The sequence below is a fragment of the Brachionichthys hirsutus genome, chromosome 13 (genome assembly GCF_040956055.1).
Source record: "Brachionichthys hirsutus isolate HB-005 chromosome 13, CSIRO-AGI_Bhir_v1, whole genome shotgun sequence".
Classification (NCBI taxonomy): Eukaryota; Metazoa; Chordata; class Actinopteri; order Lophiiformes; family Brachionichthyidae; genus Brachionichthys; species Brachionichthys hirsutus.
In genome coordinates, this window is record NC_090909.1 from 6979265 (window position 1) to 6994539 (window position 15275).

The 15275-nt window shown below is 41.2% G+C and overlaps 1 protein-coding gene across 1 annotated transcript; it reads left to right on the forward strand.

Annotated features, from left to right (window-relative positions):
* The first annotated feature begins 11416 nt into the window (after nucleotides 1-11416).
* On the forward strand, nucleotides 11417-14100 carry LOC137903047 (cholecystokinin-like). Its single transcript, XM_068747168.1, has 3 exons — nucleotides 11417-11537; nucleotides 11615-11770; nucleotides 13964-14100. The coding sequence occupies exons 1-3, from the start codon at nucleotides 11417-11419 to the stop codon at nucleotides 14098-14100; spliced, it is 414 nt and encodes a 137-aa protein (XP_068603269.1).
* Nucleotides 14101-15275: the final 1175 nt, after the last annotated feature.

Sequence of the window (15275 nt, forward strand, 5' to 3'; positions counted from 1 at the left end):
ATGCTTTCACAAGGTTAAATGTCATCAGTTTTTAAATATGAGACTGTGTCGGCTTATGTTGCACACGATCACCTCAAGCAGGTAACTACAGTTCCCGTGTTTTCTTTATTACAGTTCTTTCTGACAAAGATGGAAGTGGCGGGGTCTGTGGGAATGGATGTTGCTGCAGACAGAGAGATGCTATCATCTCCTCTTTCTAATTAAAGCTCCCCAGACAGGCAGGCAGATTGAGTTCTGTCTGAAATGCTCAATTTCCTCCCATGTCCAACATGGGCTGGTGATCCGGATGGTTGATTGTTGCAGTAACCGGATGACTAAAAACTTCTGAGAGGTTTTCTCAATATTGTAGGTATTTCAGAAATCACTCATGGCCTAATTAGATAATCGGGACTGCAGTGTCAGGCATGGAGAGATGTCTCTTGTGACGTATGCAGATGAGACGGCCGCCGGAGGCAGGGTTGCTACCAGAGATGATTCATATTAGTATGAAATCAACTAGCCTGTCAGAGTTTTGCACAAAAAAAAAAAAAGGAAAATGCTTGCAAGCAAAGTTTGTTTCAGTGGAGCTGAAGTGGGAGGTAACTCGCCTGTCCTGTCAATCAGCGCCGCATGCTGATAAAGATAAAGACACGTCTGTACCTCTTAAAGAAACATTCTGATGCAAAGTGAACCTTTCAATAAAGAGCGTCCTGACTGGAAACATCTCAAACCGTCATATGGATCGATCGATGCCGGGAACATTCATCGGTACTATCTACCGAACATCTTGAGATGAGGCGCCTGAGGATACTGGCAGTATCAGAAAGTACTCATGATAGTGAAAATGACCCACTCCAGCCAGAGCCTTCTCACCCTGCTGCTGACAGGTCACACATGCCCAGGTCACACATGCTGAAGCAGCAGCCAGACCATGGAGCAGCTTTTTACTTCAGGCTGTCCGGCTCTTGGACGCCTCCACATTCTGCTTTTGAAAAGTTTCTTTGTTTATATATACGTTTTTAAAAACTCTCTATTGCTTGTGTGCAGTGGAGGCAACCAATAGTTTAATTATACAATCTTGTCTTTCACAATGACAAATTTAATCTCCTCACTTTGCTACACTATATGTTTGACGGATTCTCTTATCTTTGCGCGTGTTATTGATCTCATGCATCAACCCGGGCAGGAACTCAATGTAAAACAACATCTCATAAGGTGGCTCAGTGGTTTCCCAAATTCAAAACCACTCCTGGAGCCTCTCTTGTCCTTGTAAAGAGATCGAGTGTCTCAAATAGACCCGGCTTTACAGGGTTAACTGCTGTAAACGTGAGCCTGAATTCTTTTTTTATCCAGGGTGCATCTCGGCTCCCGTCCAATGTCAGCTGGGATAGGCTGATCATTGGATGGTCCATTATGATTTGACAGAATCAAAATTGACACAAGAAGAATTCCATATCTGTCCTAAAATTCATTACATTTACAAATACAAATAAACAACATGGAGAAATAAATTATTGTTAAATGACATATATAATCACATAAAAGTTATGTAATGACTAAATTGTAGTTCATTACAACAGCAATGTTCCCTTTAAGGAAGCACTGATATTGCAATACTTGTAGATATGTGACAGACTAGTACTAAAGTACTAGTACTAAAACTTCAGTTCTACCCAATTGTTCTAATGGTACACAGCAGGACATATATAAATGTAATTCAGACAATGATATGCTAATTTAATGATTAAAATAAATAAATAATCAGCTGCATTTTAACAAACGTAACTGCGCCGTGTTCTACAGACATCTCGTTAGAAGAGGATTTCTCACAGTGCCAGAACCTTGAAGGACGTTTGCGTTGTAGAGCCTCCAACTGTTGTGGATGGAGCCATCTGGGGGACGGGCGGCTTTGGCTCCTCTGAGACGGTCTGTCAAGCTTTAGCGCTTCAGCGTTTGCCTCAATCTCTGAGGGATTCTCTGCAGATTCAGGCCTTTTTTTCCCTCATTTAATTTTTTTTTATTTGGCATCCTGTGCACCGCATGGCCGACTAATGGGATGCCTGTGGAATAACGGTGACAAAAATATATCTCCATTCGAAGCCATCCTGTGGATGAAAACACAAACGGAGACTTTGCATTGCCTTATACTGATGACATTTAGTTAAAGGTTAAAACATTTCACAGAGTCGGGGTGTTTAATCAGCCTCCCATTAAGAGGAACAATATTGCTCTTTACAAACAGTAGAACAATACATTTGAATGAATGATGAAAATCTGTGCACCTTATTTTTCACTGCTTTATCACTTTTTTTTCTGGTAATGTGGAAACGAACAAGGACGATGCAGCAAAAGAAAAAAAAAAAACCATGAAAACTAGAAGGGGCCCAAGTAGAGTGCAAACTTTTGACGATCTTTAATAGCACATATTGATTGAAATTGTTGCTGCGGATGATATGTGATAATCAGTCTATCAGAAACACTTTAATATTTACACTTTTCCCAGAGATTGTGATTGAAGGGCACCACCAAGATAACCCCCCCCCCATGGAGTCAGACACCTGTGGCGAACTGAGACCGACGAGGCTGATGAAATGATGAACTTGACGGTGGAGGACATTCATAACAGCAGCACGAATGGACTCGCATTTGAGAAGACAGGAGAGACATACTTGGCTACAGTGAAGGTGCGTTGTTTTCCCCCCTTCAAATAAATGCGAGCAGGTGATGCGTGGATGCCGGTTGCAGGGAGCGAAAGCAGGAAATGAAGATTGAGCATGACGTGATTGGCAGTTTCTGTTCAGAAAACAATCATCCATCGTGGTCGCGCTGTGACGAGACATTGACCTCTAACAGTCTCACTTTGAAACTGGCTACTGGAGGATGCTGTGTACCCAAACTCGACGGTCTTTGACCACACTGCACATAAGAAGTACTAGAGCTGGGATAGATTGAATGACATCATCAAATGCAAAAGTGAATTATAGTGAGAAGCGACAGCAAGAACCATGGCAAAAAAAAAAAAGAAAGATAATTCAGTGGTATCAAAACACATATAATATAATGCAAGAACAAATGTGAAAGTATCATCTCCTTAGAGGAGAATATAATAATGGCTTCCAAGTGTTATAAAGACACAAAGTGCCACGTAAGATTAATACATTTTAATACAAAGCCCATCTGATGTTGACAAAAACAACAACAACAACATCATGTGGTGGAATCTGACAATCAACTGAGCAGCTGATCTCCTCCTGTCATTATCAGACAGATAGCGGGCACAAACAGAGAGAGAAAAGATGGAGAGAGACATGGGGATGGAGGCGAGTGAGAGGGACGAGACGTTCTTAGATGCTAACGTACGAGCTGGGTGCAGGTGCACAAGAGACGGGCAGAAAGAGGTACCATCTGCTAATCCAGACGGGGCATATGAAATATTCATTACGAGTCGTAGAAGTGCACAAACATAGCATGCATACTGCATTTCAGCGGGACCTGAGGCTGCGTACAGCAGCATGCAGTGAACCGGGAGCTGTGTGTGTGTGTGTGTGTGTGTGTGTGTGTGTGAATGAGTATTGTAATGTGTGCTACTATAAATAGCTGCTGCTGTCTGGCTAATTTGTTCCTATCAGCGCTGATTATCAGATCTATACTACCTCAATAATATTATTCTTTTTTTTTTCCTGGCAAAAGATAAATATGTGGGTAATTTGTAATTATTTACTTCAAAGGTGAATATAAACATGATAGTGTTTGGAGAAAAGCAGACTATCAATATTAGCCAGACATTGCTGACACAGTGAATTGTGTTTTCAGTGCTGATGTGCTATTCAGAAGCTCCAGATATTCAGTGGTGCTGAGAGAAATTCATAACATGATTGATATTTAACGATTAAAATGGTATTTTCCTCTGAGCTACAAACTCAATAGACGTCCACATCTGCTCAGTGAGATGGAGGTCCAGTCTGAAGTTTGTCTGAGACCTCTCTGCTTTGAGTGGATCATCATTACAAGTTTGTATTTCCTGCAGCATAAACCAAGATAATTAAAACTCAAGCTCAAACAAAATATCCACTTTTCCTTTCTATTCAATCCAAAACAGAAATAACATTTGATTGCTTGATAACAGAAAGACGTCATGACAGCAGGTGTTTACAACAGCAATGTATGGGACATTGTTTTATAATTGCTGCGCCGCGGGGCTAAAGGTTAGCAAAGTGCACGTTAGAAAAGCGCACGTTGAACCACAAAGAATTAGCAGCATTGTTGGCACTACTTGCTATTGAAGCCATTACGGCCGGCTCGGTTTATAATATGTTTATTCAGGCAGTGAAAACAGTCGCGTAAATGTAATTGGTTAAAGCAAACCTCTCCTTATTTGTAGTAATCTCTGTTCAGAAAGCTCTTATTTAAATAGAAGATGGAGTTTTACAGGTTTGTAAAGCAGCAATTGCCACTTTTTGTGGACTTTCGGCAGCAGCGTTCGGTCTAATTGCTCTTAGTCGATTTCGTTCTAAACCCTCCGAACAAACATTGACAATAGGAGTTGGAACATTAGCATTCCAATTACCGCTCCTGAGAATGATGAAATGAAAAGCAAAAGCATCAAAAGCCTCTGAAACGCTCCCATGAAACCACCGAAGGTTCAGACTCCATGTCCTCTTGGCCCCTCTTTTTTAAGATAATTTAAGGGTTTCAAGGGAGTCAATGCAAGCATTTTCTGCTTGAGTATCGCTGGACACCGGACTAATACACTGACTATGATCGAGGGGTTGGTGGTTCGATCCCCGGCTCAGGCGCGTGTTTACACTGTCGTTGTGTCCTTAGGCAAGACACCTAACCCACATCGCCCGGGCGCGTGCACACACCGCGACCAGCAGCAGCTCAACCTGCTGTAAACCAAATTGCCCTCCAGGGGACAGATTAATAAAGTATATTATATATAATCATTTACAGGTGTCGTGCTGCGACACTAACCCGAAGGCAAAAAGACTTTTCCCAGATAGAATCATAAAGGATGACATTATCAGAGAGGTAAACACACTTGCTTCCTCAAATACAGCCAAGAAGACATAACACACACACACACACGCACACGCACACCTACACACATATACACACACACACCTACACACACACATACATGCACACACACTTGAATGTCCCAGCACTCATCACCAACCAAAAGCGCTTTAGATTTGCCACTTAGAAACACAAATGGATGGTTTCCAATCACTCTGAATTTGTCAACTGCAGTCAAGGACATCAATGACACCTGTGGCCTCTCTCTCTCTCTCTCTCTCTCTCTCTCTCTCCTGGACAGCCCCTGAAGTCCACTTGGGCATGTTTCCTCTCGTAATTGCCAAATTTGTGTCACAGCTCTGAACTCTCACAGAGCCAATGGCTGCCTAACGCCAAATGAATTATGTATCCTGAGGCCGAGACGAGAGGTGTGTGTTTTTGTGTGTGTGTGTGTGTGTGTTTTGGAAAATCATTAAATCCCTTGGTGCCATCAGAGTCCACAAGTGTTTAAAAATGGATGACAAGCCAAGAGAGCAACGCAGAGAGGAGCAATGTTGCACGAGGAGTTTAAATGATGAGCAATATTTTCTTCACTAGCATTGGTGAAAGCCATTCTTAAATATTTAATCACAGAAACAGTTTCTGCGAAACTTTGTTGAGGGGTGGGGGCGCCTGAGAGGCGAGCTGACGGGTTGTAGCACAGCTCACTCTCAGTGCAGCGATGCCTCCAACTAGAGTATCTGTTGAGTAATACGCCGTATTGTGGATTGATAGTTTAGTAGGGTACATGAATACATCCTAGAGTACCTCTAGAGTCCCATGTTATTGGAACCCTTTTGAAAAAGTATTTACAGTTACCATATTTCATCCACGAATGGGATTTGATTTTTTTTTTTTACGTTAACATTTGCTGAAATAAGTCAAAGCCTGTGAATAAAGGAGCAAGCATGGTTTAACTGTTGATGCGCTTAGTTTCTTATGAAAGGAAGCGATGAAGTTAATCCAGATGTGATTGCCCTGTATAACGATTGGGACCTGTAGCCACTCTTAACATGCCATCAATGACGGCATTGTTGATTATTCTGTCGTCTCCACTGACAAATGAGGTTTTGCTATATTTCATCACTCTAATCGCAAACAATACTGAATGATTGCACCTTTTTCTTCTGCAAAGATTTCACTCCTTTGTGTCTCCTGGTACCGCTTCATCAAAAGCTTTTTAATTGCACAGAGTTTAGAAATGAAACCATGATTTAATGAGCCCTCATCAACTTTAATTGGATGCAAAATATTCACACAGGCTTGATGTGGCCTGCTGACACATACACTCCAGTGTATATTTTAGGCCAGCACAAATGTCCATAATAATAACGTACCGGTACTTGAATGCTGGTCGGGCTTTAACAAAGCAGCTTAAGAAGAAAATGGATTGTGGTGACACTTTGGATTTGCAGGGAATAAGTTGCTGGCGCACGCTCCTTGTCTCTCTATAATTGAGACGTATTGGAGCTATAACTTTCAGCTTTCCTCAGCCGGCATCTTGTCTAACAGCCTGTCATAGAAATATTGATTATAAGAGCTACTCCTCATGGTGGTTTGTGGTGTAAAACTACAGAGAAGGATGCCCTTATATTGATAAGTGTAGGCCAGGATCTCCAAAGTGGATAGGACGAATATTTCTGGGAACTCTATATAGATTTTATAGAGTACTTTGTACTGTATTTATTGTATCGACTAAACCAGACGAGTATTCTCGCCATCCCTCGCCATGGGTTCATGGAAGGACGGTTAGAAATAAACCATTTATGTTGTCCGTGCTAATTGCAGTTTTTAATTAACTGAGAAAGCCTTCCATCCCTCCGGTATGTGGGCGATGCCGATATCAAGATGTGAAGAAATGGTGAGCGGTTTTTCAGACAACAATGGATTTCATTGGTTATTGTTAACAATAGCAATCAGTGCCTTCAATTTATAACCTTGTTTGACATCATGTGACTGGATAAATTCACTTTACAAGACATTTCGAGCAATCAGAAGCAATATGTCAACAAGAGGGCAACGAAGCGTGACGGGACCGGACCGCTCATCAGACTGTCAGTCGACTTTAGCGCTAACCTCTAGCAGCAATGACGCTAATGGCTCCTCATAATGTTGACTGTCACAGCAAGCATTTTCAAATAGATCTTTCTTCCACTTTTATTACCTGGTGTCATTATTTATATCATCTCGAGGCATTTTTCTTCCTTTTAAAATGTAAAAGTCAACTCAATCTGCTACTTTCTTCCCCACCGACACAAACAGCCTAACAGATCAGACTAATGTGTGGCAGATGTTACGGGGACGTCATTTTTCCATTCCTTACCCGTGAATTTACATAAAAAATAAAAACATTTCCTTATTGCAAAAAATAAATAAATAAAATACCATAACCCCTTATTATCTTCAGTTTTTAGATTTCCGTATTTGCCGGTGATATTGGGAGTAATTCCTCTGACTGACTGTATTCAGCTTTTCACTGGAAAATTAGATAAAAGTGTATTAGCTGTGTCCACTAATGGAGCTCTCAGCCATTTCACTACTAATGTTGGTTTTAGCACAGAAGATCCACTACAAGTTGCACAGACTGAATGAGAGAAGAGACGAAATGGAAAAATGTCAGCGGATACGACAAAATGTCCACGTTTCAGTGTCCTGAATCTTCAAATCACCGTTTGATTACAACAGTTTAACAGTAAAGTGCCTGGCATGCTGCATTAATGCAAAGCCTGTTCACTCCCTCATTTCCCCTCATCTAGTCCTCTCCTCTTTTCTTTGACAGCCCTTCCTCTCTTTCAATCACATTACTTTCCAAAACCACCCACTCGACCTCGGAATTCAATTTTTTTATTTTCTTCCTGTCTTCTTTCCGCTCTTGTTTCTCTCATTCTTGCATCTCTGCCATCGTTAAAAAAACTCCCGAAGTTGTTTCAGAGGTCAGTTAAATTAAAAGAATGAAGTTTGCATTAAAAGCTGCTCTATTTGGGGCATTCCTACGAATGATCAGAGGAGCAGCTTGATGGAAACTTTCAGAAATGAAAGTTTTAGCAATTTGCATGTGATAATATGTGTGACTGCCTCCATCACAATAGGACCATTGTTTCAGGGAGGCGAGTTTGGTCTTATCAACTGATGGGAAGCACAGACAGGTTTTCCTGTCCTGTCCTGTCCTTTCCTGGCGCTCAATCTCCAAGGAGTTTCATCCAGATGAAACGGAGGAGTCGCCTGCAGCTCGCCAAAGAAAATGAATAAAGTTTCATGAGGAAATGTGTTTAGTGGAAAAATGTGGATATGTTTTGCTGTAATAACCTTATCTTTCCATGTAGATAAAAAGTCTATTAATTTTGATATAAGGAAATAAAAAGCAAAGATTTTAAAGCAAAGATTAGGAGGCAATACATTTACACAAGCATACTGTGTAATAACTATTTACCATGCCAAGCCATGCAGCAAGTTTGTAATGAATGCATATGCTAGGATATACGTTAATCCATCCTTCCTTGAAGGTATGTGCCTCTGCATGTGTCTGAGCGTAAACACCTCCATCCTCTGAATGCATCAGAGGATCCAGGGGTCTCTCACTCTCTCTTGAAATGGAATTGATTAGGACTCAAGTGCTGCTGGACCACTTCTGTGTCCACGGACCGCCAGCACATTCCACGTATTGGCAAGTGTGGTAATTTAGGAGCAAATGCACTGGCACGCACTCGAACAGAGGTTTTCTTTGCTTGAAGCAGGAGGATGCATCTTTAAAAGTGTCATATGAAAATGAATGAAATGTTTAGAGTGACTTATCGCGATGGACAGATGAGACGTCATGTTAAGTGCAGACCCTAATTGGCTGAGCTCGCATGCTGATATTCCTCTACAAACACAGAGCATAACGTTCTAGGCGACACGAGACGCCTGCTGAGCGTGAATCTGAATCATTTCCAGCGATAGACAGAAACTTTGTTCTTCAAGGAGGAGAACGTTCAATCTGCAATGTAGCAGATTGAAACCATTGAGTAACTGCAATATGCAAAGAAGCTCTGGAATCGGCTTTGTGGGCCAAATAGTCCACTGAGACTGGTCTGTGTGTATTCGGATGTGTGGGTATGAGAGACAAAGACGGATGCATTAATAGACCCATGCATTATTTAGCATGTTTGCAGCCATATACCAAAGCTGCAGCGTATGCCCTCGGCAAGGGGTCTTTCACCACCTCCTTATAATTGCTGATTAACTTTTCACAGACACTTCTTCACAGTCACTAATTAGGAACGTAACGGGCGTTTACAATCCAGGTATTGGTCCGGGGGGGAGCTTCAAGCGTTCTAGCATAGGCTGTCAACAGGCTAACTTTCACTTACCCCAAATACACGGCAGGGCGAGAGACTAATCGTGTTCAGGAGCCTGAATCCATCATACCTCAGACATGCACACACAAGAAACAGCTAATGGAGCAGAAGCTCAAGCCTTCCAATGGCGCCTTGAGAAGATGTCTCAGAGCGAGGGAAACGGGAAGACGATGTCTGCAAATATCAGAGCGAGTTGATTTGATGAAGTGGCAGCTGGACAGTTGCAGCCCAAACTTCTGCAGGCAGCTTCACAACTGTCAGGCAGCGGTTGTGATTAGATTTCAAGGATTTTATTTTCCAAATTGTATTGCGATGTCAATAAACAAGATGCGTCAGGTACACAATCATGGCAGGGTAATGGCATCTGCTGGCGCTGGTCACAGCAGTGAGATTAGACCGCAATGGGAAGGTAACGGGTGCGTCTGCTTGATTATAACACTTATTCAATATGAAACACGGGGCTATGATATCTTATTATTATTATTATTATTATTATTATTATTATTATTATTACAGTTTGTATTTATTTTAACTCCCACATGTGTGTGTATTTGACAAATAATTCAACAGTCTCTGTCATTTTCATTTTATGTATTTTTTCTCATGCATTGAGTCGAACAATATATGAATGAAATAGAAAACAAACCTGCTTTGTACTTTGTATGTATAAACGTCCTCTGAATGCTACTATGGACACTGTGCCTGTTGACCCTTGAGCAGACACAGCATGGGGACCCCAGTCCCAGAGTCGGGGTTTCCTCTATGTTCAGACAGTATGTAGTTGTTTTCACCTTTTTATCGACACTCCATAATCCAATAGAGTGTCTGGGCTAATCAGGCCTTTGAGTCGTATGCAAATGAAGGGTTAGGGTTAGGGCTGGCCGAATTGTCTGAACAATGTCGTTATCCCGCTTTATTGCCGTCTATTTATGTGTCATTTTGCAGCAATTGCAAGTTGATTTGAAAATAAGTGTTTCGATACACGCCGCATCGCCGTATGCTTAAAAACACACAGTGGCTCGACTCAGTCCATCCATGCCCATATAAATGCCCTTATTTATACCAGAAGTATTGCAAACAAAACGCACTAAAACACACACATCACTCATAAATGCATGTCATCAAGGCTGATGATTAGAGTTTATGATGAACAAACAGACAATAAAAAAATGACACGTTCTGTCGAAGCAAATTTGCTCACACACACACACACACACACACACACACACACACACACACACACACACACACACATACACACAGGGCTCTGAGCATGGACTATAAAAGGGGCATCCTTCCCACTCAACAGAGAAGTGCTCTGCTCACTCGCCCACACTCATCGAAGACGCTGAACCTCGTTTCTCAAGGTAAGGAAAGCACATTTATTCCATAATTAATGATGGGTCTGATTTGAACATTTTTATATTTTGGAAGATATTCTGCACACGATAGCCATGCTTGTAAACTATGACAAAAATAACGCTTTTTAATCAAATATTTAAATGTATATTAAAATATGTGTTTTATTTACATAATTCATTTATCTTGTTTTAAAATGATTGGCAATTTTGAACACTACATTTGATTTATGTTTATGATTTCTTTTTTTTAAATTATGTTTCATTTTCTGGGACTCAAAGACACGACATTTCTCACAGGTGAAAAGTAACAGTTTAAAATTGATATGTAGTAATTAATGCATCTTTGTTTTTCTTTCTCGCATGCATTTTCATGGCTTTGTCTCACGGGATGTTTCCTGACAGCAGATTAAAACATTTTCCCAGCATTGACGATCGTGCTGATTTCTCCAGCTAAAGTTGCACTCAGGCTGCAGCGGGTGCCACGAGTGACCGTGTGAAAATGCGCCTCTTTGGCGCTGTCAGATGGATCATTATCCATGAAAGCAGATGGTCTCAGTTGTACTTAGTGTGAATACTGACAGCTGGAGACCGCCTGCTCTAAATTCAGACTGGATTTGAATGTAATATTATTTTTACATTTAACCTTTCTGTGTGCTTCTTCCTCCTCCACCTGTGTCTCAGATGACTGCAGGACTGTGTGTGTGTGTCGTGCTGGTAGTCCTGTGTACTAGCTGTTTGGGGCTCCCCTTCTCCTCCCATCTCTTTGAGGAGGGCCAGCGCTCCTTCTCGGCGCCATCTGAAGGTACAGACCTCTCAGCCAGATTGATGACGTTTAAGTACACTGTTACGTCCAACGTCTGCTGTTGTGTGTTTGAGTAGCTCTCCCTGAAGCTGACGCCCACAACTTGGGAGAGTACCACCTCCAACACCGCCGTTCTGCCCCCCAGCTAAAAGCTCTTCCCCTGGCTGAGGAGGATTCAGATTCCCGAGCCAACCTCAGTGAGCTGCTGGCAAGACTCATCTCCAGCAGGAAAGGTGTGTGTTGGGATATTTCTGCATCTCCTGGTTTGATTTGTTGTATAAAGACACAAATTTAGCAAATACAATATCGGTGACATATTTTTGAGAGACAAGTGCCCCCCCCTCTGGAGCTAATTAGTGGATTCAATGCACACCATGTTTTGTAAAATGAATTAGTGGCTCTGAAAAGCTTTTGTGGTTTGCAAGAGCGACTATTAGTGTGCGCAGCCTTCCGGCCATTCTCATCATACCATCTGACTTCACTTTTTTTCTCCCCGTATGACTCCCAGTGGCTTTATTTGATCTTTCTTCAATACCAAGATAATAACCCATCAACCTTGTCATAGTTCTTCGTGCTTAGGACTCTCTCTGTCTGTGAGACAGGACGGGAATATCTGGGCTCTATAACAGAACACACACACACACACGCACACACACACTGACTTTGTGCATGTTTACAGCAGCTTCTTGCAGAACATTTCCCACAGGTGTAACCCCATCAGTAAATTTTCTGCAATGGGATAATATGTGATGAAATTCTTGCACCATCACTGAAAAAATAAGCAAATTTGGGGTTGAATTATTTGAAAAGTGGGTATTACTGTTTGTTACATGTCATGTTACACACATAATACATTATGTTTACATCTAAACACAAATATGCACCAAAGGTTTTGTTACTTTAACATAATTCAGACATGAAATTCAACTTTTACTTTTGTATAAACTTCATCACAAGATGTAAAAAAAAAATACAAATAAAATACAAAACAGACTCAATCACCAGGTAAAAAAATTAATCTAAAATGTCAGCGTGCAGATTGAAAATAAAATAAATGATCTGCATGCTACTGAATCTCGTATTGTGGCGGTGGGTGTCTGTCTTTGTGTGCTCGCTGTTCACTTGCATGTTTCAGTGTGGGAGGTGTCGTCGTCAAGAAGCCTTCTGTAGCCAGCACACCAGGGAGCTGGAAGACTGTGTGTTTGTGTGTGTGTGTGTGTGCGTGTATTATGTAGGAGGATGTGGGTGGAGTGAAAACTGCATCTCTGAGCATGTGATTGATTACCAAGTATTCCCACTCTCGGAATAAAAACATGTTCAATCAGAATTACATTTAAGAAGAGGGTGGCAAAAAATGTACAGGTGAAGATGCAATGGGAATGGCCACACATTTACACACCGAAAAACAGACACGCGAAGAGAAGGTAATGGTCTGTCGTCACCATAAAGTCCAGCAGCTACCAGAACATCCTTCATGTTGTTGTAAGTCTGGATGAATGAGCATGAGATAAAATAATCAGGAACAAACACCCCCCCCCCCAAAAAAAATCATAAAATCAAACCTAAGTGAGAGGGACAATAAACACCCAAACAGCCACAAAACATCGACAAGCACGCCCCCCCCCCCCCCTCTACATTGCAAAAATAGCAGGTAGTAACATGCTCAACTAAATGCTAAAATGCCATTTTAAGGCATGAAATCTGACTAAAGATTTTGTTAAAGGACACATATTATACCCTTTTTTTCTTTCCCACAAGTTAACGCAGTTCTCAGACACTTATAGGAAATACCTGTGCCAGTCTGTGGTCAAAATAGCAAACATGCTGCAGGACAGCGTCACTCTTTTCTGTCTCAAACAGCTCTCTCAGAAACGGTAGCAAAAGGGGAAGAGTCAGCACACACACACACACACACACACACACAGAACTATGCAAACTACACAGGATTGGCTGGATGGTTTATTTTGCTGTTTTTGTGTTGATAATGACCAAAACCCGTCAAAATAGTCGTGTAGAAAGTGAGTTTTTCATAATGTCCTCTTTAAAGTGAAGAATAATTTAATATTAAAAGCATCAATCACTGAAAATGTGCTTTAATTCATTAGGAACAGGCTTGTTATTATCATTTGTACCAGATTTCACCCAAAATGTTCCCCAATTCAGCAGATATTTCCTCATAAAAAAGGACAAAAGGGTTTTAAAGTTATTTAATAGCAATAAAATCCATTTAGTTGTCTCACAGGATGAAACAATCAGATTTAAGTCACAATTACTGTGTTATTGCAGCAAATCTGCTCGCATCTCCACAAACACACTCAGAGAGTTAATTCACCTCCATCCTGCACTGTTTCTCCTCCACACACTCTCTCTATCGCCTCCACCCCCTCCTCCCCCTCCTCCCCCTCCTCCCCCCTCTCTCCTCCCAGGTTCTGTGCGTAGAAACCCCACCACGAACAGTAAGCTTGACGGACTGAATCCCAACCACAGGATAGCGGACAGGGACTACATGGGATGGATGGATTTTGGTCGCCGCAGTGCAGAGGAGTATGAGTATTCCTCGTAAAAGGGAAGTGATGGCTCATTCCGGTCTGCACGGGCACACGAGAAAAAGAAGAAAAACAAAAAACAAACGCAAACCGGCTCCTCAGTGTCTCACAATAAAAGTCTACTTTTGATGTGTTTGTTGTACATTTGTTTGTAAAACTATAATAATGCAATATAGATATGCCAAATTTTGCAGAAAAGCTCTCTCTGTCTTGGGTTTGTTCGTTGTGGGTTTCTCTTGTTTCTTTATCATTTTGGGTGGAAAGGTTTGAGAGGTTGTCTTTTGAGACTAACTGGATTAAATAAAGTCTGAAAATATCCCTCTGTATTTGAATTATTCCAATTCAACATTCATGTGGTGCGTCGAATCTCATGAAAATATATCAAATAGATTTTATGTAATACTGTTATTACCAATGCTGTCCACTAGTGGTAATAAGTTAACACATCACAAATGTGATTCCTACTTCCACAATATACACACTCATTGACATAAAACTTATTTTCATTGATTTATCATTATGATTTATTGATTACATCCCAAGAATCAGTCAGTGGTTGAGTAAATCGTTGGTGCTTTGACTTTACACACCATTTGATTCCAGACACTGGTTCTGGTTGGTGGTGGTGGTGGCGGCTGATGACCTTGATGAATCTGGAGTTGATGAAGTGGGTGTAGACTGGGTGGTGATGGGGAGTTGGAGGGCGTGCAAAAGGGCAATCATGAAGGAAGTCGAGGAACAGAGAGTCATATTTATGAAGACAGCAGCAGGATGATAGGCTGGCAATGAAGGCGGGTTCTTGGATGGTTCTAGATAGAACAGCTGATAGCTCAATGATGGCACCAGACCATGCTGCTAGAAAACAAGTCTGAGCATGCATGAAAGAAATGACTCTTGTACTGCCAAGGAAAGCCATAAAGCATTACCAGGTGTTCCGCTTTATGGATCCACAACAACGTTTAATGGTTTATTGTTGAGTCCTTTCAAAATAAATTACACTTGGATGGTGTCAGAACCATTAAAGTCATTAAAATCCATTCTTCAATACTTCATACTTGACATATTTATACTACCATTAATACTACACAGTATGGGACCGTTATCTAAGTTATTACCATGCTAAAAATATAATAGAGTATTGCACATTGATTTATTAATAGGTTATTGATAATTTACAACTACAACTATGCTA

Bases quoted from the DNA above. Each gene is read 5' to 3' on its own strand.
- LOC137903047 (XM_068747168.1), top strand. From the start codon at position 11,417: ATGACTGCAGGACTGTGTGTGTGTGTCGTGCTGGTAGTCCTGTGTACT. The intron at 11,538-11,614 runs GTACAGACCTCT...GTGTTTGAGTAG, and splicing joins CTTCTCGGCGCCATCTGAAG to CTCTCCCTGAAGCTGACGCC. The intron at 11,771-13,963 runs GTGTGTGTTGGG...CTCTCCTCCCAG, and splicing joins ACTCATCTCCAGCAGGAAAG to GTTCTGTGCGTAGAAACCCC.